We start from the raw sequence: 25,147 nt of genomic DNA, 5'->3' as shown, positions 1-25,147 counted from the left end.
TAAACACAAAGGAATAGAACTTACCTTGGAATAGGAAGATCAGAGAAGGTTCCTCAAGGGTGACACCTGAGTGAGTCATAACGGACAATAAGAACTAGCTGAGCATTCAGAGCCCAGAATGAGCCTATAAACTTGATGTGTGTGAGTACAGAGCTCAGATCGGGGCTGGACATCCAAGGCAAGTGGGCGGAGGGGAGGTAGGGACCAGATCCTGAAGGCCCTGTGGTGCCCTAGTGAGGACCTTGGACGTCTCCCTGTAAATGAGTTGTCTCAAACCCTTGGAGTCTGTGGACCAAGTATATTGGGGTTGGAATTTCTTTGCGTTTTCAATTCAGTGATTAGACTTTTAAAATCACAAGTATATTCTGGTGCCAATTGCTGCCAGGAGGATTCAGTGCTAGTGTTTGTGCTTAGGTGTTAGGTTTGAGCTAGATAAAGGCCAGGTGAATTCTTAGGGTGCTGTGTGATCAAACATTATGTAGCTGTTTGAATAGAGTCATATTTCTCAGACTAGGATTGGATATGTTTTTAGGGGTTGAGGAACTTTTTTTTCTCTTTTAAAAAGGATACATGTATTATAAATACATTTGAGAGGTACTGCTCTCGGTGGTGGAAAATATGGCTGGAAAGGCGGATTGCATCACATACGGCATTTGACTGCTAAGGAATTTAGTCTATTACATAGGCAGTGGTGAGCCACTGAAAATTGTTGAGTAAGAATAAATGATTAAGATTCTGTGGTGATACTGGTGTTTGGTGATTGCCTAATGTCAGGGAAGCAGTCTCTCTTTTTTCATTTCTTTTCCTGATTTGTAGCCATTTTACTGTTTAAAGGGCCCTCTCCTAGAGGCTGGAAGAAAGAAGGGTTAATTTATGTAAATTTATATTAGCTCTTTTTTTTTTGTCAAGTCTTTTCATTTGTTTTTTTGGCAGGGGGAGCACTGTTGTGTGTATTTAAAGTTTTGTGAGGATTTGAAGCTTGTTAAATTAAGATTCGGAGATAATAGCTGGATTTTTATATACCTGTGGTTTTTCTATCTCTCGTTACCAGCTTTTAACTCAGTACCATTTAGTAGTAGCAGGCATTAGGAGAATACACAAAATATACTAAACACTGGAAGAAATGTTTAAAATGGGTCACACGTAATTCCTGCCATCAAGGGGCTTAGAGCACTTATAATCACAGTGTGACAGAGTGACCAGGTGTTCAGTAGAGGTGACGGGGGTGTGGATACCAGGCCCTTGGCCTGAAATAGAAGCTCACAGTAGGGCCACAGGGTGCTGGGGGCAAGGCTACTTATCACATTGTGGTAGATAGTAAAACAGGGTTGTAATTCTTTTGGGGTAGTTAGGGAACCGCATCTCAGAGAAGTTCTATCAGTTGTTACTAGGTCTTTATTTATAAGAGAGATGTCAGTAGAGAATGGAATAAAAGTTACTTTAAGTTGAGGGGCAGAGAAAATAAAGATCCCCAAAGTGTGTGTAAACATTCCTGTGAAGGAGGTGTGAAACTAGAATGGGAGTTTGGAGCTGGGTTTTGGAGGGCCTTAAGAATTTGGGTCCCTTCCTTCAGACTCTGGAGAAGCACTGCAGCTTGTTAATGACTTAGTTGTCCCGGTCACTGAGGTGGCATTATGTGGCTGAACTCCTGTGACCTCTCACTCTTACGAGCATTACGCTTTGTTACTCTATTGTAGTGTAAAAATCAGAGCCCTTCAAATGAAAACTTTATCCCTTAAAAAAACTTAATTAAAAAGAAAACTTTATCCAAGCTGTCATAAGAGTGGTTCATATAATGTTCTTAGTGAATCTAAAGGTTCACATTTTGAAATTTTTTATTCCACTCATTGAGAAAACCATATTATGGAAGTCAAAGGAAATGATTTTCACCATTTTAGAAGCAATGTTATAATAACGTGTAAAATTCCACCTAAATCTCTCAGTGGGAAAAAAAATTAAAACTATATTATTTGGCTGTCAGGTTCCTGTACAGGAATAATAATATAGAATGAGTATTACTGTTGTGGTAACTTTTTGAAAAGGAGCAGCCTTTTTGTTTATGAAAATTATCCTAGTGTATTTAAGTGAGTCAGTTTCATCATTTAGCTTCTGACTCACCTGCTTATAATTTTTGAAACTTCTTCCTGATGAATTCCAAGTGCTTTGTTAATGCTTTCTTTCTGTGAATTAGGTGGGTGAAAAATTATTTCTAGAATATCTCCCCACAAATGAAACTCACTTGTCAAAGCTCATGCATCTGACTACACCCTTTAGACTAGAGAGTCCATAAGTTTTCTGGAATTGTGCCTTGGTTTGTGGAATTGATGGTAAAGCCCCCAAAGAACAGGAGAGTTGGGGGTTTATAACATTTGACCTCAGTTGCTTTCACTCTACCGACTGGGAAATGAACTGCTGATTGTGACCTGTGTTTTGAGCAGATTAGTTCCCTGTGTCTTTCTTCTCCTTTTCTTTCCATTTGAGGAGTAACAGTGGACACAGCAGCTGGCTAGTGAACAGTATTGTGCAGCTGCCATAATGCTTCCTGGAAAAATCATCATGAATTAGTTCAAGATCTGATTTCTTGTTGGTTCTGTGCTTATAAACATTTGGAATGAAAATATCTATACAAGTTACTCCTTTGATAATGTAAATCTTTATTCTGTTGTTTTTTTCTCATTTTCAAACTGAGGTTTGAAAACAAGATTAAATCTTTTGAAAAATTCTAAGTGCATGAAAACAAAATTAAATTTTTTGAGAAGTTCTAAGTGCATGAATTCTCGGCCAAGAATGAGGAACTGTCTTAGAAAAATGGGCTGGACACTTAAAGAGGAATCTTGCTGAGCATCTTTCCACCTGTTGAGCAGGGTTTTTTGTGGTTAGTTTTTTTTTTCTCTCTAGTGATTTTAGATGGGAACATTAGTTGCTCATCTTTTGAGATTTATGTTCCAATTATTTGAATAAAATCAAACTTTTCCTCCAAATAAGTGGCAAGGAAGTATGAAAACAGAGAAAAGGTCATTACTTGAGTTCTTAAAGATCTTTATTTATGTCCTTCTAGAGAAGGAAGGTTGTGTATCTTTCAGCCTACTCTCAGACTTCAGAAATAGGGCGTTTTAAGTGTGTCTGCGTGTGTGTCTGTGTGTGTGCTGCACACACGCGTGTATTTTATAGAAGAGGAGCTGGATGTGCAATAATCCATCTTCCTTTTCACCTCTTTCCCACCTTCTGTAGGTGATACTGGAGTTTTTCTGTAATCTCATTATAGAAAATATTTCTCTGCACAATGAGTATGGTCTGAACATTTTGTTTCATCCAGACTTGGGTGACTTGGCCTGTTGTCCAAGGCCAAGTCAAGGCCAAGTCACCCAAGGTAGAACCCACCCCAGGTGTTAACGCTGTGAGGAACAGAACACGTCCACCATGTTGCCGCCCCAGGACCCGAGCACAGCTCTGCCTCGTGTTCCTGCACGTGCTCTCTCCCTGTTTTGGGTGCTGCTGATTAAAGATTGTCACCTTCCTAAATAAAGATTCACAGACACTGACTGAGCTTCTCCAGCAGAACTTAGTGTAGTCCGTCCACGAGCGTGGGCTGCATTGATCAAGAGTGTGGGTGTGTGGGTGAAGGTCACACTAAGGGGAAGTCCATAGCGGGTATCTTCTCAGGAGGTCACCTGCGGGGAACGTGGAAATACTGAATTACAAAAAGGGGGGTGGTGCTTCCTCGCTGTTTTTACCACATTGTGATGTCGTAAGGATCAATTACTATCTCAGCAGCTTAGAGAATGGTGTGGCTCGGGGGTCAGCAAACTGCAGCTCTCAGGCCCTGGCCAGCCAGGGGCCTGTTTATGTGAATAAAGATTTTTCAAGATATCGCTACCCGCATCTGTACACGTATCGTCTCTGGCGGCTTTCACACCGTTACTGCAGAGTTGGGTGGTCGCATGGGGCCCACAAAGGCGAAAACTCTATCAGGCCCTTTTGCAGAAAAAGGTAACCCACTGCTGGTTTAGATAAATACGTGAAAGCCGCTTTAGGTGTCTGCATTGTATTTCTTCTTGGTCATGTTTGTTCACTGCACCCTCGGCATCTTCCTCCTCTTGCTAAAAACCTGTGAGCTGAGCGTGTGCTGTGTACCAGGCCCCAGCAACAGGAAGGGCTGCTTGCACGTTGTACCTGTCCTCCGTGGGCACGACGCCACCAGCCAGTCTCACACCCGAACACACAGTTCATCCATACACGTCAACCCCCATGAAGATCAAACGTCACGTGAGGGATAAACATAAGAAGTAAAGTCTGACAGGTTTTTAATAGGTTTTTTTCTGGTCTCTGTCTTCTAAAGTAGGAGTTCTTGAGAATTTACACGACCTTATTGAATAGCAAAGTTGAGCAGATGCTTTCATCTGTATCTTTCCTTTGATTAAATGAATATTATTCTTATTTGATAGGGCTGTACCTCTGTAAAAAAATTTTTTTAATTAAAAACAACCTGATGGGATACATATAAATACATGTAAGCACATCGGAACTCTTTCAAGAAAGGAAACCATATATTGGGACTCGTTTTAATAACCTCAGAGTTTTGGAGCCAAAGGAGATCTTTTATCGCTCAAAGTGTGTAAGTACACAGAAGATTAATTACTTGACAGCAGTGGTTTTTATCCCGGCTGATCACGAGAATTACCTAGGGGGGACCTAAGACAGTTCTCGAGCCCGAAACCCACCCCGGGCGTGGGAGCAGGAACTGTAGGCGTGGCCTCACCGTCACCGGCTCAGGTACAGGCTGACAGCCCGGGGATTCCAGGTGAGTCAGGGTGTGAAGCACTCGAGCTCCCAGGCAGGATTATGCTCCGGCCACATTTCGAGAACCACTGCTTTGTGAGAGTCTTAATTTTATACAGGTAGCTAGTATGATAACTTTAAGTGGCAGCTTCACATGGTACTCTTAAAAGAACACGATTTGTAAAACGTGATTGATCAACGTATTACACAAAATTATTGTCACTAGACATACAGAGTCGGGATATAGGATTCCTCGCCTTTCAGTGTAACTATGCTGGGACTGCAGTTGAAAGTCATCTGGAGACCGTTGTCTAATCCACGCCTGTGTTTGACAGTGGAGGACCCTTGCCCACGTCACGGCACAGGTAGTGACAGAGCTGGGACCACGACTCAGGCGTTTTGATGTTCAGACCAAAGCCTTTCCTGTTGACCACGTTACCTCTTGCTAGAACATACATAAGGCATCTTGCACCCTTGCCAGCCTTTGGGTGAGGCTTCAACACGGCGTGCGTGTCCCCCTCGGGGCCAGCTGTCCCCGTGACTGTCCAGCTTGTTCTTGTGCCGCCCCCATTTTTCTCCTGCAGGGCTTCAGCCCGCTGTTCTGTACCTCGTGTCCCAGGCCTAGATACCGCACAGCCCGTTCACTGTTTACTGGTATGTTTATGTGTTTATCTAGAGAAGGTGGCACTTTTTTAATGCTGAGTTAGGGACGCCGTACACTTTCTCTGACACATTTAGAACACCGCCAGGTTTAGAAAGAGTTGATGTGAAAATAGGAGAAGCATGTCCATAAGAAAGCAGTTGTAAGTGATCATGAATAATAAGAAAGCAATTGTAAGTGATCATAACAGTGAGAGTAATGTCTTTCTGAAGGCTGCATGTTTATACTGATCCTGGGATCTGGCTCCTGCTTATTTTTCTGCTTTGAATAGAAACTTGACACTGGGAAGCAAGGGCAGGTTAGGTTTTAGGTTGGATTACCGTGCAATCTTCTTGTAAAGGGAACATCACTTTGGGTCAAAGACTTCCTGGAATTGTTGAGGGTAAAGTGTAACTTTCCCAGGCAGCTGTTTTTGAGTTAGGAATCGAGCCGGGTGGCCTGGAATGATGGAGAAAATTTCAGATTTTCCATTTAGTTGTAAAATGAAAAATGTGGTGGTTTGGTTACTTTATGTACTCAGTTGTTTGCGTGAACTATTGTCTTTCTGTCTGCCTTTCTGTTTGTCCTTTCATCTATTCCATAGACTATCTTTTTAACTTTGATTTATGGATTATATATGAAATGGTTTTTAAAAAACGTATAGGAAAAGATACAAAGTCAAAGCACTAAGTTTCTGTAGTGGATTTGAAATTCATGTGTGCCACTTTTGCCTACATATCTAGATTTATGTATTTAAAAAATGAGAGCAATTTGCTTATTTGCTGAAAATTACTTAAATGAAAAGAAAAAATCATAGGTAAGATAAGACAGTCCTAGATCAGGAACCGTGTCAAGTGGAGAAATGGACCCAGCCTGCTGAGTATTTACGATCTAGTCAGGGACCTAAAACATACACATATAAAAATGGCAAACCATTTCAGGTAGTAAAGGAAAGCCAAGTGATTTGTCTATAGGATAAGAAGTTGGTTTGGGAAACAGAGGCAGCCAGGAGTGAAGGGGAAAGTCTTTTATATGAATCCCAGCCCTTTGCTTTCTACCCTGGGGGCAGTTTAAAAGGTCTCTCCAGGCCTCACCTGTAAACAGAGGATAACAGGCCCTCCAGGCTGTGCTGACGACACCAGGTCCAGGTCGCGTGTGTGAGGTGCATGCCCAGCAGGACAGCTCGGTGCTGTCGGCTCCGTGTCACAGTGCGGGCTGAATGCAGACAGTCTGGGAGCAGGGCCTTGAGGCGGACCTTTAGATGGAGAGCAGCAGAGAGGAGCTGTGGAGGGGACCGGCCTGCGACAGGAGGGGACAGGAGCAGGAGGAGGGACAAGGACAGAGGGGAGGCCAGGCCACGCTGCCAGCGCGTCCTCGGCTCCAGAGGGCGGCCGGGGCTGAGTGGAGGGGCGAGTGAGGGGCGACTTCTCAGTCTGTTTATTTGGACAAGTTCTCAGTCTTTTTAGGATGTTTTGGTCTCTTCCTACTTAAAAACAGTATATAGACTAGAGCAAGAATAGAAGCCCTGGTTCAGCAGTTTGCATACCTTCTGGAGAGCGTTCTTTGTCCCGTGGTTATAATTCTCTTCTCCTTACCCCCTGTTCCCACTCCGTGCTCTCTTATCTTACCTTCTTATAGATTTTCCCCCCTCTGCTGACTGAAACGTCTCCCTCCCTCTCTGGGTCTTGCTTCAGCCAGCGGCACCCCGCACGACTGTGGCGGATCTGTTTTTGGTTGTTAGGGCTACAGGGTTGTCACCTCACGCAGGTCTGGCAGGAATCCAGAGTAAGGGTCTAGGGTCTTTAAAATGCGCCAACCGGTTTTAAAAACTGTAATTCCAATAATACCCACTATGTGGTGCCCATGCATCAGAAATAAATTCTAAAACTACAGCATTGACAGGGAGCTTAAAAACCTGTGACCAGGTGTGGAGAGGTTAAAATCCAGGATCACAAATAGGGGGCGGGGCGGGACGGGGCGGCGGAGGAGGCGGGTGGGGGGAACGGAGCGTGTTCGTGATCTGTACAAGGTTCACCTGGGTCTCTCTAAGGAACAGTTTCCTAAATTCCAGAATATTTGGACATAGATGTTACAGGTCATCCTAGGAGGTGGTATAGATATAAAGACAGGGGGATCCCCAAAGAGTTTGTTGCAAGCTCTAAAACAGCTGCAAAGAGAATGTATACCATTTGGAACATTCAAAAATGACATCAAGAAATACAACCAGCCTCAGCCCCACCGTATGATACTAAATAAGTGTTGTGGGGGAGAATTGGCAGGGGGGTCAAAGCTGCTGTCTGTTTTTTCCCTTTAAGGTCTGCATTCTTAGGACCAAAGGTGATTTTAAAGTAAACCCTTTGTTACCTCTTTAAAAAATCTTTTAACCAAGAAGCTGAGCTCTCATTTAGAACATATTTGGATAGGTTCAGTGACATTACTGTTTTTACAAGCTGTGCAAAGGTTGACCGTCAGTGCCTGGTGCTTACAGAACCTTTTCTTCGCTTTGCAGGTTTTCATCTCCGTGAACTGCTTAAGCACAGATTTCTCTTCTCAGAAAGGTGTGAAGGGGCTGCCTCTGAACATTCAGATCGACACCTATAGCTATAACAACCGCAGCAACAAGCCTGTGCATCGGGCGTACTGCCAGATAAAAGTCTTCTGTGACAAGGTAAGGCTGCCGACTCGGCAGGGACACTTAGAATACAGCGTGCAAGGGGCACCCTTCCTCACAGGACAAGACCAGGAGCTGTTTAAGTTCAATAAGAATGTATTGCTGATAATACAAAATAGCTTATTTTAAATAAGCAATTCATGTTTTAGCCACACAAAATCACATTATATAGGGGAGAAAAATAATCTCCTTTTGACTGAAAAACTGGAAGCGTCGATGAGCACATTTTGCCAGGCGTGTCTGATAGGGTGGCACACAGGGACTCATGCCAGCTGCAACCAACCCTTGGTGGCCCCTCAGCTTACGGGGACCTGCAGGCCACGGCTGCAGTGTTGGAGCTCTTCCTGAGCTCTGGGTCTGAGGACTCTGTGCATGTGTTATCACTGGCTCACCTCCCTCCAGGCTGTTTGGCAAGTGGTCAGCCAGCTCACTAAGGCAGGAGAAAATGAGCTGCAGATTCTTCTTGACAGCAGCAGGTAGGCAGGAGGAGAGAGCACAGGCCCGAATGATGTCAGTGTCATTTCTTTTCTCTGGTGTGACGCCCTTTTTTCTGGAGAAGAGATGTGCACTTTTGCCGGGTGCAGAGCGGGGGGCTCAGCTGGATGAAATCCGGAGAGAAGCTGTAGGCCCACCCTGGTTTGGGGTTTGGAGACAGTGGTATCCTCAAGAACGGGGCGGAGCCATCTGCTGAACTAAGATTGAAGAAGACTCTGACTTTTCCCACTCAGAAATGTCGGACTGTATTGCTTTTGCCAGTCTCCTCTTTTCATCCCGTTAAAACCTCTCTGTTATTAAGATTTTTAGAAGGAAACTGGCAGTGTATTTGCCATCAGGGGTCTGGTATCCTGGCCTGTGTTCTGGGTGCGCAGAGCAAGCATGCGGCCCTATGTGGATGAGCCTGAGGCCCTCCAGGCCCAGAGGACTCCCTCAAACACCCAGGCTCAGCGATGTTTACCGAGTACCGGCCACGTGCCTGATAATGTGCTAGGTGTGTTAGTTCTCTGCTGCTGTTAACAAATTACCACAAACTTAGTGGCTCAAAACCACACACATCCATCATCTTACAGTTCTGTAGGTCAGAAGTCTGACCCAAGCCTTACTGGGCTAAAATCAAGGTGTTGGAAGACTGATTCCTTTCTGGAGTCTCTAGGGGAGAACCTGTTTCCTTGCTTTTCTGCTTTCCAGAGGCCGCCCGCATTCCTTGGCTCATGGCCCCTTCCATCTTCAGAGCCATCCTCACACGTGCTCCTCTGGCTCTCCTGCTCTTGTGGACCCTTGTGATTAGACGGGGCTCACGCAGGTGCCCCAGGATACTCTTCCTGTCCTAAAGTCAGCTGGGGAGCAGCCTCCTTCTCCTTTGCTGTGTAAGCGGACAGAGTCACAGGTTCTAGGGTTCAGACGTGGACAGCTCTGAGGGGCATTAGTCTACCCACTGCAGTGCTTTAACATGTGCTGCATTTTACAAATGACAAGTTACATCTGCTGTAGCGCAGGGATTTCTGACCCGAAGTCACGTCTCTTTCCTCCATACCACATTCTTCTTTTTAGCCAAAAGACAAACTATTGCGATATCCATGTTCTTTTTTTAAAAATCTAGGGAGAAATTAAAGTTTTATCCGTTTAAAATTTTTTCTGACATCTCCTGTTTCTTTTATTTATTTATTTATTTTTGGCTGCATTGGGTCTTTGTTGCTGCACACGGGCTTTCTCTAGTTGCAGCGAGCGGGGGCTACTCTGCTTTGCAGTGTTCAGGCTTCTCACTGCGGTGGCTTTTCTTGTTGTGGAGCACGGGCTCTAGGCACGTGGGCTTCAGTAGTTGCAGCACGCAGGCTTAGTAGTTGTGGCTTGCGGGCTCTGGAGCACAGGCTCAGTAGTTGTGGCGCATGGGCTTAGTTGCTCTGCGGCATGTGGGATCTTCCCAGGCCAGGGCTTGCACCCGTGTCCCCTGCACCGGCAGGCGGGTTCTGAACCACCGTGCCACCAGGGAAGCCGTCCACTGGCTCTTGAACACGTGGCCTGAGGCTCTGGTGACCGTGTTCACGTCTGATTTCTGCATCAGTCCTGGGCTGTTCCCGTGGTTTGATCCTCCTCCTCACTCTTGGTCTCCTGCCTCCCTGCATGCCTGGCGTCTCACTGGACACCAGACGTGTGAGTTTTACCTTGTTGGGTGCTGGTTGTTTCTGTCATCCCGTGAATCTTCTTGAGCCTTGTCCTGAGATCTAGTGAAGTTCCTTGGAAACAGGCTGATCTCCCCAGATCTCCCGTTTCCGGTCTGCTGGGCGTGTCTGGAGCAGTGCTCAGCGTCAGGCCGTTCTTCCCCACGGCTGAGGCGAGCTCTTCCTGACTCTTCTACCCAGTGCCTGTGAATTATCCGTTTTTCCAGTCTGATCGCTGGGATCAGGCGCTGCTTCTGGCCCTGGCCTCTGGTCTTTTCAGTTGTTTTCTGCTCCCCGGCTGCAGGTGGCTTCCTCACACCATGCGCTCTCGGTGCTCTGCTGAGTGTGTGGGGCCCTCTGAAGACATCCAGCGTTCTTTCTCTCCCAGCTTTCCTCTTTGCCACTTTGCCTGCCACCTTGATCTCTCTGCTTCGCCTCTGCCTTCTCATTCCGAGGAATCTGGCTTGTGGAGACCCCCGGCCATCCCTCCCTGGGCCGCAGCCTGGAAACTCTGGAGGGTGCTCCGCACCTGGGGGTCTGGCCCCGCTGGTTTCCCGTTTCTAGGGAATTGCTCTTCTTCGTTGCCTGGCGGCTGGGGCCTTCAGAATCCTCGTTTCATGCACTTTGCCATTCTGTCAGTTGTTTCTGAGCAGAGGGTAAATCTTGAGTGGAAGCAAAAGCCCCTTCTCATTCTTTGTAGATGTAGCTGATAAATAAGGAGGAAAGTGTCCTATTTTGTAAAACTTCGTTTTAGGGAATATAACTTACCATCTACATGAAGTTATTGTTAGACTGTCAGAAGGGCCTGAGAGATGCCGACCGGCTCCCGTCGGCGACTCGAGGAGACGCGTGATCTCTGCCTGTCCTCCTCCGTCAGGGAGGTGATGTTTGCCTCAGTATCGCGTAGCAATGTTGACAAGCAGGTTGTATGTTTACTGGTACGTTAGTGGAGCAACACCTTCTAAAAGGCAGAAGGGGGTTTTGTATTCCGTATTTTAAAATGTGGTTTTGTTGTACAGTCGTGCTAAACTCAGTGGGATGACTTTTACTGCCTCTCTTTGCTATTAGGGAATTTATTTACAGAAAAGTAAGTCACCTTAAGTCAAGTAAGTTCATACCTGAATAACTTTGTCAAGAAATCTACGTCATCCAGAAAAAATGCCAGTGGGTCAAGCAAAACGACTAAAGGATAGTTTTGTTTTTATTGCACTTGCTTGCTTACTTTCAGGTCGTGCTTGTTACTAACAGGCCTGTGGGTTCCGCTGTGTGGCACTGCCGTCCTCTGTGTGGTTGGAGCGCACTGTGTACATGTGTCCTCTTTGTAGGCCTGGGAGCATACTTTTTCTCTTTTAGGTGACTGCAGCTTTCTAGTTAAATGTTTGCTTCTCTGAGTCACAGTTGGTCCTCTCTGTCACTTAGTAGATGCCAAGTCCTTGGACAAAATCACAGTTTTCAGTGACCACATTGCCCATACAGGAAAGTACACTCAAAGCAGGGTTAACATGTGTTTTTTCTTTCATTTTCTTGTTAATAGACAACAAGAAAAGTCACTTGTGTCTTTGAAGCCAGTGTGTGGTACATCAATGGATTTTCTTAACTTTCCATTTAACCTGGCCACGTCCATTGTCGAGGGGAATTTTGCTCTATTTGTTTGTTTTTTAAATAAGTGTTTTCCTGTGATTTCATATAGTTAAAAATAGTTTTAAGAGTGGGCTTTTTGGAGGAAACTACTGTGATAAGCTTCATGAGTATAATAAGCAATGCAGCTCATTTCCAAAGAGGAGATATTTTCCCCCCATAGGTCAGGAGAAGAGTTAAATATTTTCAAGAGGATCAGATAAACAGAACCATGTCTTGTCTTCTCTTGACCTAGGGAGCTGAACGGAAAATCAGGGATGAAGAACGAAAACAAAGCAAAAGAAAAGGCAAGTGTACTGACCCCAGCTCCCAGTTGAATGCCTGTAAGTAGAAGTGTTTTCACCAAGCATTTTAGACCTTTTCCATTCAGAACAGTGACTTGAAGGTTTCAAGCAGAAGATAGAGCAGTGGATATTTTTTACTGCTGTGAGGTGGTAGCTTTGCTTCCTTTAACCAGGTACAAGGACAGATGAGGGCTGAGCTAAGTCATTTTCTGGGGAACTGCAGGAAGGATTCCTGAGTTTCTCCAGAGTTCAGACGATTTTGGCTGTCAGTTCTGCTTCAGGTTGCTGGCTCCAGTCCTGAAAAATAACACACAGTCCGCCCGAATAGCTCATGATGAAATTGGAACTTGTCTAGGTTTTTAAGAATAACACCCTTTGGAATTCATGTTGTCTTCATTCCAAATGAGTGTGGTGGTCTTATGTTGAGTATTCTGACATTTGCAGAATCTGTAGGGCTTCTGTTTGGACATGGCACTGGGAAAGCTTTTTTTCTTTTTCTCTTTTAATGTGACCAGCATTCATGTTCACAAAATCCTGTAGCTTTCAGCTAAAACGAAAAAAAAAAGCAAGCTGCTCTGTGCGGGCAGCGCTTCATCCACAGTATGTGGGCGGCCGCACCTGTTCTCTTCGTGGCTGGCGCCCAGCAGACGTGGCCTGAGTGCAACAGTCAGGGCTCTCGCGCTGGCGTCACACTGCAGCCTCACGACGTCACTTCAGAGAGCAGCTAACTGGCTAGGAAAGCTTGTCACTAAGCCCCGCAGGGTGGGGGATGATGGGGTCTGTAATTCGGTTAATAAGAGTTAGATAGTCATGCTGACTCTCAGCCTCCCTGAGGTTCGGTTCTGAAGATGAAGGTCTGAAGTTGGGGTTCGTGTTCTGAATTCAAGCGTACATCGCTGTCAGAACAAACTATCTAATGAGGAGAGCTAGGGTGAAATTAATTCCAAATTATGTTTATACAATCATAAGTTTTAGCCTTTCAGGCAGAAACTAAACATGCTTTGCCTCTGTTCTGGATCTTCTGGTTGTGTGTGTCTGGGTGTGCTTGAAGATGGCTTTTTCTCTCCTGATTTTAATAAGATGTGCAGTTGATTTTAGTGCAAATACAAACAACCTGTTCCTTCACATAAGCTGCAATTTTTCTCAGTTCAGGCAGCGTGACCTGTATTCGATATTCTTCCACAATTTAAGTTTCTTAAACAGTGAGGAAAATGCTCTCTGGCCTGCATCCAGTCTGCGTATGTAAGCTGTTGACTGTGGTGTCCTCTTTTTTTTTTTTTAAGTTTCTGATGTCAAAGTACCACTGCTTCCCTCTCACAAACGAATGGATATCACGGTTTTCAAGCCCTTCATTGATCTCGACACGCAGCCCGTCCTCTTCATTCCTGACGTGCACTTCGCCAACCTTCAGCGGGGCGCTCACGTAGGTAACCAGGATCCCAGGGTGGCTGCAAGGAAGTGACACTCCACAGAAAGAAAGTCTTTGGCATCGTTCATGGCAAACAGAAGCCAAAACTTCGTGAGGTCAGGCCAGTGTTAGGTGTCAGCTCTTTGGAGTGTTCGGTTTGGGCAACATGATGTCCCTGCAGTCAAGTGTGTGTGAGCATTGTTGGTGGAACCACAGTGCAAGACCCGGCAAGTTAATTCTGTGTGAATTTATCTCTTTGTATCTTAGCTCATTTAAAGGATACTGGAATAGTAACAGAATTTGGAGTTTGAGTCTATGATCCTGTGAATTTAACTTACATGGGTCTGGACAGGAGGGAAAAGCCAGATGAATGCCTGGGGTGGGATCCTTAATGGGGTAAAGAACATCTGAGGGCTCTCTCTACGGTTTAAGTTAGGGGATCATCATTGGCACATGTTCGGCTGTGTTTTGCCGACTAATGTGAAATTTAACAAATACGCAGTCAGCTTTGCTTGGAGCAGAAACTCAGTGGAGGTAGGACGTGGGTGGAGTGGAGCGTGCCCGCTGAGCTGAGCTCAGAGAAATACCCCAGAGACATCTGCCATGCACTTTGTACACAGATTCCTACAGACATGAGTTTTCAGAATTCTGCAGGAAAGTCACTGCCAGCGTCTTCAGTTTCTAATGAGAAGCTTTGGGGTGAGCAGGGGTCAGCAGTCTTGTGCTGTAAAGGGTCAAATAATAAACATTGTAGGCTTTTGGGGGTCAGACGGTCTCTGTTGTGACCACTCACCTGTGCCACTGTGGGGTCAGAAGCACCGTAAATGCTGCGCCATGAATGGGTGTGGCCGTGTGCCAACAATAAGCAGGCACGGGGCCAGGCTTGTCTCGTGGGCTGTAGTTTGCCAACCCCCGAGTTAGAGGAGTTCAAGACATCCCCAAGAATCTGGGCATTGAAAAATAAGGCTAGAGGATTTTGTATGAGATTGGTCACATTCCATTTTAGGAATAATTCATTTAAGGTCTAAAGTATTTTAGCATATTCTTGAAAAGCAACCTTTTTTTTTTTTTTTTTTTTTTTGGTCTTAGGTCCTTCCCATTGCCTCAGAAGAATTGGAGGGTGAAGGGTAAGATTTATGTTTTGTTTTAGCAAATTCTTTTTATTTTGAAACAATCTCAAACGTATAGAATAATTATAATACAAAGAACTCATTTTTTCCTGAGCCATTTGAGAGTAAGTTGCGGACCCAGGGACCCATCCACCATTCCTAAATACTTTGGTGTGTGTTTCCACAAATGAGGATGTTCTGCTGCATAAAGAAGTCAGGATATTGACATTGAGACCTTAGTACCAGCCAGTCCATGTTCCCATCCAGGCTTTGCCAGTTGTTCCAGTGATACCCTTTATGGCAAGGAAAGGTCCAGTTCAGACTCCCACAGTGTACTTAGTTGCCCTGTCTCCTTAATCTCCTTCAATCTGGAATGGCCTCAGTCTCTCCTTGACTTTCCTGAGCTAATACTTCTGAAGGTTACAGACCCGTTGTTTTGTACAACATCCCTCTGTCTGGGTCTGTCCTTCGTTTCTTCTTGGTCGGGGTAGATGGTGCGTCTTGGCGGGAACGTCACAGACAAGGCCCTGCTCTCAGTGTGTCCCGTCGGGGGCACACGCTTTCAGGGCACCCCGCGGCTGGTGACGTTTGCTCTGATCGCTTGATTCAGGCGGTGTCTACCAGGCTTCTCACTGTGGAGTTCCTCTTCTCCTTTTGTAGTAAGTGTTTTGAGGGGAGGTGCTTTGTAGCTTTGTAAATATCTCATTCCTTGCCCCACTCTGCATTTCTTCATTTACATGTTTATATCAGTATGGACTCGCGGTTTCTGCTCACATTATCCGGGGGCCACGGGGTCCCTCAAGCTTGCTCCTGGATCCCTTTGACACGACCCTCCTGTCCTCACTGCTCGAGCACTTCCTCACTTTCAGGCAGAGTGTGTTCCAGGTACTTGCGTTTTCCCTTCTCCGGCCCTCAAGTCAGCCTCTTCTCTAAGAAACCCTGGTTCCTTGTGGAGACTGGGCTTTAGAAACCCAGAGGAGGCCTCTGGGTGTGCTTGTTGCTGTTGAGGTGTTGCCGCTCCCCGCACCTGGGGGCACCCTCCTTGGCCCACACCAGCAGCCCTCCCGCTCAGCACTCTACCGTGTTGAGGGTCCAGTCCCCCTCTCTGGGCCACCCTGGCTCCCCGTGCCCACCCGAATTGGCCACAGGCCTTCTCTCTGCCTCTTTAACTCGTTGTGTTCTCAGACGTAAATCCTGCAGGTGCTTTCGTTGGAGGCCTGTTATGTGCTGGCAGCTGACACGGAGTACTTTAAGGGCCAGCCTCTATTCTTGAAGTGATGACTCTGCTCAGAAGCAAAGCACTTAGTTCGTTTTCAGTTTGTTTTGCTATTTTCTTGCTCACCTACTCTGAACCTCACACATCGAACACCGCATAACTTGTGACTTTGAAAGCCAGTCACTCTGATCTTTTCACTTCTTTCTCCAAACATACTGTAAACATTTCCCCTTTTTATTTCCGCTGACACTGCTGTATTTTAACCCTTTGGAGTTCTATGCTACGATTGTCTCCAAAGTCCTCCAACCGGTTCTTCTGCTTGTACGTCCTGGAGTCCCCTCCGATCTCTAGCACACACTGATTACAGCATTCTTGTCTCACAGAACTTTCAGATTCCCTGATAACTGCAACATAAAATCTAGAATTCCTCAGAGCTGAATGATCAAGATTTTCCAGATTAGATTTATCTTCTTCTGGAACATTCTGTTTCAGCCAGCCTGGCTTTGCATTTTCCTGCTCACACTTCCTCCCTTTTTTGACATGCCCTCTCCTCTGTTACCACCTTCCTGTACGTCTCAGACCCCACCTCCTTCATAAGTGTTTTCCTGAAAAGAAACTGCGTTCCCGCACCGGCAGCTTGAGCTGTGTTAAGAGCAGCCGGGGTGTCTGGCAGGTGCCTGAGTGTAGTCCCAGCTCTGCCATTCAGTAGTGCGAGCCTGGTTCACTTGGCATCTTTCCTTGGGCCTCAGATTTTCATCCACGAAATAAGGAAGCTGGATCAGGTAGAGAACGAAGGTCATTTTAAATCTAAGATTCAGCGATACACCCCCAGACTCCTTTTGTTTCTGCAAGTGATTTAAGGTGAAGTCACTAATTGCATACTTCGGATCACCTGCAGGTCTAACTTGAAAAGGGGGCCTTATGGCTCGGAAGACGATTTTGTGATCCCTCCTCCCGCTAAGCTGAGCCGGATAGAAGAACCAAAGCGAGGTGCGTTGGTTTACATTTCCTAGTGGGAGCTTTCAGTGGGAAGTGAGCTCTGAATTTGTCAAAAGCATACATTGCTCAAACAAATCTCATCAGTGTTGACTTCCTTGAGCGTTCCTCCATCAGACCAGCTCCCGGCTTGAGCCGGGACTTCCAGCAGAGTTAAAAGAAGCTGAAAGCTGCGTTCCTTAAGACAGATTTTATATCGGTTCGTGTTTGCTGTCCTTGATGTGGACGTCTCGTTTTATTTTAACCAATGCCCACGGTCTTTTTTCTTATTTTGCTCCTGTCAGTGAAGTGTGTTTTTCTTTTTCCCTCCTTATTTCCGATTGGGGGTCAGTGCTGCTCTATGTGCGAAAGGAGTCGGAAGAAGTCTTCGATGCCCTGATGCTCAAGACTCCGTCTTTGAAAGGCCTGATGGAAGCTGTAAGTAAGAGGAACTTTGTGGTCCTCTTTAAAAAGTAAAAACAAACTTACATAGAATTTGATTGGAACAAATCTTACCAGACCATCTGGATTTGTGTGTGGTACTGAAGCCTTTCCTGAGTCCCAGCGCCCTGGCTGTGGCTGCAGCACGTGCCACGTTTTTCCCCACGTCCCAGGGTCCTCAGCGGCTGCAGGGCTGTCCCCACCTCAGACCGCTGCACCCAGTGCACTGGTTGGTAGATAGTAATCACTCAGCCATGTCTAATCCTCTGAATTGAGTGAATTTGTGATGACCTATGGAATAGTTTAATCTTCATAGACTTGGTTAAAGGGAGATTGCCACTTAAACTACTTAGAAGCCGGCAAAAGTTAATTCTAGTGAATAAAATCTCACAAACTTCACGCATAAAACAGTGGCTCCTGGGTCTGCCTTTGAAACTCCTGATCTGGGGCCTGACCGAACTTGTGTCGAGATCTTACTCAGAGCCTGTTCATGAAAATGTAGACGTGTGACCAGAGACGACCACAGCCCCTCCTGCAGGATCTCAGCAAAGGGCCCACAGCAAACTGACCCCAGCCTGCCCTTAAGACATCAGAGAGAGATGTGAGAAGGGTGCCATGCTGATGTGAGAAGCGTGCCATGCTGATTTTGGCTTTGCCCCAGGGGGAAATTCAGGGACTCAGCACTGTGTCTTGATATTCATCAACCTCGGCCCCCTGTAAACCATCGGGATCCTTGAGCTCAAAGCACGCCCATAACTGGGCTGGAGATAGGTTTCTCCCGGCCCCCCCAACCCCTGACTACTGCAGTGTGTTGGATTCATTTAAGAAACATTTGTTAAGGGCCTGCTTTGTGCCAGGCACCGTTCTGGGCCCTGGAGTTAGAAGGGTACGTGACAGTGCCAAATGGAGCTTAGATTCTAGTTAGGAAGATAGAGATAATGATGTAAACGAAGACATTACTGTGTAATGTGCCAGGTACTGATAACTGCGATGGAGAAAACTAAAGCAGGGCAGCGGGACAGAGGCTGGGGGCGCTATCGCTCAGCCCCTCAGGGAGCTCGGCGTTCACAGCGGCTCTTAGCCCGTGCCTGCCACCCGTAGCCCTCTGCTTCCTGCGATTTCTCCTGGGTCCCTCTGGCTTACCTTGTCTTCTGACGGCCCTTCGTAAGAATCACGCAAACTCTTGATTATGGGGAGAGGAGAATAGGAAAAAGAGACTGACTATGCCGAATATACCTTGTTCACAGCTCACGAGGAATTCATTACAGTCTTCCATCTCCTGGGCGGGGATCACATAAATATACAAAGAATTACTCTCCAGTGGTACAGAAAAGAAATGAACTTGTTTGTATGATGGGAGCTTGGATTTGGTTTGAAATGTATGTTTTTGTTAGATTGAAAGTGATCTGAAGGTTGGTCTTCTGCGGCCCCATTTTCAGGGCCCCCTGGAGCTGTGCTCTTCAGATTGAGGCTGGGTGGGCAGTGACCCCAGTGTGGGAGTGGCCTGGACAGCAGTGCAGATAAAGCGTTTGATCTCAACTGAATCAGCTGTTTGTCCTGTAGTAATCCATCCCCTTGATGTACAGATTGCACCTGTGCCCTGAGAGGAAAACCCCCAAAGTTTGTACCGTACTGATTTCATCACACTGTGTGGACCACCCATTGGTCATGAAGGGAGGAGGAGCCACACCTTGGCCGGAGCCTCGCTGCCCTCTGGAGAGGCTCTGGGCAGCCCTGGCAGAGGTGCAGGCCTTGCTGTGATCAGGGCCTTGGTGTTCCTTCTGGGCTGTGGGATGTTAAATTGTTTCTTTCCTTCTCATAATTCTGTACCCCAAATGAACTCCTGCTTTGTGCTGGACACGTTTTAATCCCACAGCAGTCCTGGGGTGGGCGAGGTGAGATAAGAGGAGGCTGAGGGTTAGAAAGGTCACCTGCCAGTGGAAGGTGAGTCAGAACTGATCCCGCTTAGGTGTGTCTGACTCCAAAGCGAGGCCTTTGTGTGCTGCTTAAAGTACCTGTGACAAGATGGATGTGTGTCATTGTACGCTTGTCAAAACCCATGGACGTACAGCTCAGAGAGGGAACCCGAGTGGATGGTGGACTTCAGTTCCTAATGGCGACTGAGTCGCCACAGTGTCGGCTCAACCACACACAACACGTGCAGCTCACTGGTGTGGGGGGCAGTGAGCAGCTCTGTACTTTATGCTCAGTTTCTCTAGAAATGTCAAACTGCTCTGTGAGGTATTAATTTAAAAAAAAACTATGGCCATATAATAGACTTACGACATCTGTAATCTCGCGAGAAATAACAAACACCCGATTCCAGCTTTCTCCAAAGGCATATAACACCCCTCCCCAGGATACAGACGGGCTCTCATCTGGGTCTTTGCATGTGCATTTGTGAGAAATGGAAAGTCGAGTGTCTGTACCACTATATTAATATATATATTGTTTGTTTGTTCAAGCCATGAAAACAGCATTTTGCGATTATTTTTCTTTTACTCTTTCAGATCTCAGACAAATATGATGTTCCCCAAGACAAGATTGGGAAAATATTCAAGAAGTGTAAAAAAGGGTGAGCAGTGACTGGCGTACTTAGTACCTCTAAATAGTGTTAATATTATACAACATTCATGTTATTCACGTGCATTTGTGCCCGGTCAAGAACCAGTTAATAGAAGCATTGATGCAAGAATGTATTTTTTCTTACTAAATTATCCCATAAAGTTGATTTACTTTTCCAGGACATTTTTGTGGGTTTTTTTCAAGTAGAGTCTTTGTTCTTCCCATGCTTGGCTGCAGTGCAGTGGCTCCAAATTCCAGAACACATGATGAAATTTACTAAGGATGACAACAATCGCTACGCCATTTATTGAGCCCTGTCGTGAGTCAGGCACTGGACTGGGCACTTCGTGTGTTATTTAATTCTCATGTTACCCTAAGACAGGTGCTACTACTCATAGTTTTTAGACGAGGCAGCCGAGGCCCAGAGAGCCTGAGAGGCTTGTCCAAGAGCAGGTGGTGAGTTAGTGCCGAGGCCGTGACTCAAGCTCTGTTTTGACCAACTGCAAAACCTTTGCCCTTCCCACTCCATCCTCCTGCCCGGGATCATGTTTTCAATTGCAGAATATTGCTTCTTTGTCCAGAAGTTAATATTTTTAGTACTGTTTTACTTAAGCATCTGTGCTGTTTGGCATGCGTAAGCAGGGTATAGAATAAGAATTTTTTGGCTTAATTCTAAAGCACATGGAATTTCCTAGATGGGCCTAGTGGGAACGGTTGGACTTGATAGTAGTTCAGCTAAACTTTAAGGGTAATTAAATTAAAGGGAAGATAATTTGTCAGGGAGCTCTGGCTTCAGATCATGTAGGTTAATCTTACTGATGTGCTTTCGAAAGCTGGACCAGTGAAGTGCTCCTCTGTAGACTTACTTTGTTCATTATAATAAATGCTGTTTATTGAATGATTACTACATGCTGAAATAATAACAATAACAAGGCTGGTGTGTTTTCTCTAGCACATGCCCTGCATGGTAAGTGTTTCACCTGAGTCCCTCGTTTAATCCCTACAATAATCTTACAAGGTGGGCACTGCTGTTATACTCATTTCGTAGATATGGAAATGGAGGCATGGGGAGGTTTCAGCAGTTTGCCTCCCGCGTCCTAGCCAGTAAGCGGCAGAGCTGACGGTGACGGCCGGGCCTGACGGCAGAGCGGGCAGGACTGAGCGGGTCTGTCTTGGCCGCCCCCCCTTGCAGGATCCTGGTGAACATGGACGACAACATCGTGAAGCATTACTCCAACGAAGACACCTTCCAGCTGCAGATGGAAGAGGCCGGGGGGCTGTACAAACTCACGCTCACCGAGATCTGAGGGCGCCCTGGCCCACGACTCCCAGCGAGCTCAGGGAAGCTGTCACGTGGGCCTTTGGGTTGGCAAGCCGCAGGTTCCCCGGTCAGCCACCTTCCAAATGTGGGTGGATGTCAGTGGAAGGGGTTCCTTTCCAGTTGGAGATGGCGCCGCATTTGGCTTGGAGATAGCATTGACTATATTGCATTGGCGTTTTTCAGATGACAGAGAAAGCATGTACCACGATGTTTGAATTTTCTGATATAAATACTTAGCATTAAAAGTGAAAACTTTGTTCCAAGATTTACTAGATTACCTGGGAACCTTAAGGTATCTGCTACGTTATTTATAAAAATATTGTCTCTTCAGTGCTAGTGGGCCTGCTCACTAGTGCACGTCAGACTTGGCGTAACTATGACTGCCTCAGGTTATGGGCACGGCGCCCCAGGAGGACCAGGTGCGTCCTTTCTCCCTCGGCCTCTCATTCCCCAGTAAATGTTTACTCCAATAGGGCAAGTTACCGAAGTCTTCCTTTGCAACTCTCTTGAACATATCAACTGCCTCTCTCATGAAGAACTTAAACGGTTACAGTGTGCGTCCGTCAAAGCTAAAGCTGCGTGTATGTAAGTGCAATACGTCTTGAAGGCCCGTGTCTGTAAATGTGTACATACCTGTCTTATATAAATAGATAATATATACATGTGGTGTCCGTGTACATATAGTGAAGAGATGTGATATGGGCTACCTTAAAGACTTTCTTGAGACAAGAGGATAAGTTATTTTCGATCACCTACACCCAGCAGATAGCATACTGCGCTTAGTGGAACCCACTCCGACGCTTTCTTTGCGTTTTCCCAAACACAGCAGTCATTCGGTAGCATAGCAAAACCTTCCCAAACGACAGACATTCTGTTTGCGCTTGCAAATGTTATTATGTGGATGTCAGCACTGATTAACAAATGAAGTAAAGGAAAAAACACTGCTGCAGCTCATGACTGCTGTGTCTGCTAGTCATCAGTCAGGTGGACCTGACAGAGGGAATAAACACAGTAATCGGAACACGTACTGTGGTTACTGTGAACCGGGACACAACTCAAGACGGAGTTCTTCCTGATCTTCCTGTTAGGAGAAATGACTTCTGTTTTATCATGTTCCAGAACCTTCAAGCTTTGGTTGTCTAGTATGCTAACAGTTCTAGAAAGCATTCATGAATTTATGAGACTGTGTTACTATGGCAGGGGAACATTTTGTACGCAAGTTGAAATACATAAAAATCCTAAAAAGTGTAATTTTGTAATGGAACTAAAATCGCAGGTACCTTTAGGCTCAGGGAGGTAGGTTATTTGTATAAGTAGGGTTGATAGTTACATTCTTATATTAAAATATTCTAATGAAGTATGTGAACTAAATTGCTGGTTTTCTAAGATAAGATATTATGGGACACGGGTCATATAAACAATATTTTATATTTTGTTTTATGGGATCGATTTTGTCTTGTTTTTAATTGTACAATTGAAGATGTATGTTAAACCAAAGGGATTAAATTTTATATGTCTATTTCATAATATGTCATTTCCTGTTATTCAGTTTGACTTTTTCCTTTCATTAGTCAGTAAAGCAAAATCTGAGATCTTAAAATAGTAGAGCTGAAAAGAATCACCTTAGCATTTTCTCCTTATTTCCCAACATGTATATTTAGGTCTCTTCCTTCCTCTTAATTTTTCCTTAGACGGGTCTGAAATGATCCGAGTAATTGTTAACTGAGGGGGCCCTGAATTAGTTTTCAACTGCTTCCAAAATTTAACCACCAAAGCTTAAGAGAAATGCTTTCAGACCTAAAAGCTTAGTGTTCTTGGTTTTTAAAAGCTTAACAGAAAACATCTATTCCCTGGTGGTCCAGCAGTTAGGACTTGGTGCTTTCACTGCCGAGGGCCGGGGTTCCATACCTGGTCGGGGAACTAAGATCTCATAAGCTGTGCAGTGCAGCCACAAAAAAAAAAAGGAATAAAAATCTACCAGTAATGTCTCAGTTCATCAGAATTTCTAAGTCAAACGGCTATTGTAAGCATATGCAGGTAATCCAGGGCCTAAATGTGATAGACACTAAAATATATTTCTAGTGAACACATGATCACGTGAAGGAAGTAAACTCCCTGATAGATGTCCTGCAACGTCTGTGCACCTTGCACTCTAATCCTCGGGCCACATGTCAGAACTTCTGAGGTGTGCGGACTCCGCTCCTGGTCACCCAGCGGCTCCAGAGCCTGTGGGCTGAGGCCCACATGTCCTCTCCCTGTGGGGCCTTCCTAGACTCCTCTGCCCGGTCCCCTCACACTCTCTGCCTTCCCGCCTCTGGGTTTCTTTCTCCCTTGGTCACTAGCTCTTTCTTTTGCCTCAGAGCTTGTCTTTGCCCTGGAGGCGAGGGGCTTCCGCAGCCTGCACAGTGGACGCGCTCGGGTTGCCTGGCCCTGCACTGCTGCGGCACGTTGTGACCCAAACTGCCTCTCACCTCCCTGGATCGCTGGCACCCAGCCTGGTGCTGGTCACGTGGCAGGCGCTCAGTAACTGATTCTGCAACGACTAAGTGCCAGGCTGGTGCCCTTGACGAGCCCCATCCCTTGCAAGACATCATCAGGGAGATGGTTTAGAAGTTAGAAGCTCAGAGCCGAACGAGGCTGGACCTGGACCTGTAGGGACACAGTGGGGGTCGTTCGCTTAACCTGGCGGCAGTCAGGAAAGCAGAGCCGCTGAGGCCATCGTGGGGAAGGGGTCGCAGGAGAAGGCGGCCGCGGCCGCAGGTGTGGAGGGCTGGACCACGCCTGCTGGGGGCCGCCAAGCGTGCCCTCGTTCGAGATCGCTGTCCTCTGCTCACGCAGTGGAGGCGGCACATTAGTGTCGTCCGGTACCAGCCGTATGGCATCTCACCCGCAGATGCTGGCCACCAGGATACAGCAAATATAGGCTGGTAGGGGGCATCGTCAGGCCTTGAACCCACACCTCCCCTCCGCCTCCCCCTCGCCAAGGGCGTCACGGCAGGTGTGAGTAACAGGCCCGCAGACTGTTCCTTCTCTGTTCGGGTCGCTTCTGTCTGACACACACACCCTTGGCCCTGAACTCCTTTAGCCGTCACCCCCTTCAAATCTTTTAGCCAAATTCTTAAAAATTTTATAAACGTAACACATGGCTAAGAAAAAAACATAAGCCATTAGAATGAATGGAGCTCCATGAGAGGATCTCTCTGAGGGACGAATTTTCTGCCACCCCAATCCCACACCTCGGAGAGAACCACCGATCATTTTTCTAAGGCCACACAAGAATCCTTGAAGCAAACTCAGGTGTACTGTGCATACTGTTTTGCAGATAGGGTCGTACTATTTTTTTTGCAAACGTTTTCACAAAAACACTATCACTGTTCTTTAGACGTGAGTTCTTTTTAATGACTGCGTTGTGTTCCATTATATAAATAACCATCATCTTATCAGTACCTACCCGCTGATGGACATTTAGGCCAAGATCTTGCCATTACAAACATCGCTGCAGAAGAAGCTGCGGGCAGGTCTGTCCGTACGTACTTGTGAGGTGGAGCTGTAGGACGAGTCCTGAGCAGAAGAACACTGAGGCAGAGGCTACGGGCTGTAAACATCCTGTAGAGACTGTAAAACTGCCGCCCCGAGTAAACCAATCACATTCCTGCCCACTGAGTGAGAGTCTGTTTCCTCAGCATCTCACTGCTTTAATTTGCACAGCTCTGAGCGCAGGTGAGCGTCACTTCGTGTTCAGTGTCTGTTTGTTCTGGGAACCGTGTGTTTACCTCCTCGAAGGGATAATCTGTTTATCGTCCCGCTTCCTCACTTCTTACGCACTCAGCCCGGGGTAGCCTGACTTCTCTCCCCGCCACACCACCTGTGGAGCTCTGTGCCGGGTGCTTGATGACCTCCTTTAATCCTCAGAGGACCAGTGAGGGGGGCTATCGCCCCATTTC

General features: G+C 46.2%; 1 protein-coding gene across 1 annotated transcript in view; it reads left to right on the top strand.

The window, feature by feature from the left end:
- Nucleotides 1–22,730, top strand: part of GRHL1 (grainyhead like transcription factor 1) — a 45,965-nt gene extending 23,235 nt beyond the window's left edge. The window contains exons 9-16 of the mRNA XM_079720982.1: nt 7,929–8,087; nt 12,120–12,171; nt 13,452–13,591; nt 14,666–14,703; nt 16,800–16,891; nt 17,229–17,314; nt 19,828–19,892; nt 21,075–22,730. Of these exons, the coding sequence (XP_079577108.1) occupies nt 7,929–8,087; nt 12,120–12,171; nt 13,452–13,591; nt 14,666–14,703; nt 16,800–16,891; nt 17,229–17,314; nt 19,828–19,892; nt 21,075–21,189 (747 nt within the window). The 3' untranslated portion in view covers nt 21,190–22,730. The remainder of the gene's footprint in view (nt 1–7,928; nt 8,088–12,119; nt 12,172–13,451; nt 13,592–14,665; nt 14,704–16,799; nt 16,892–17,228; nt 17,315–19,827; nt 19,893–21,074) is intronic.
- Nucleotides 22,731–25,147: the final 2,417 nt, after the last annotated feature.

The sequence above is a fragment of the Hyperoodon ampullatus genome (assembly GCF_949752795.1).
Source record: "Hyperoodon ampullatus genome assembly, chromosome: 15".
Lineage (NCBI taxonomy): Eukaryota > Metazoa > Chordata > Mammalia > Artiodactyla > Ziphiidae > Hyperoodon > Hyperoodon ampullatus.
The sequence above is the reverse complement of the archived record's forward strand: the minus strand, read 5'-3'. Positions and strand labels throughout refer to the sequence as shown.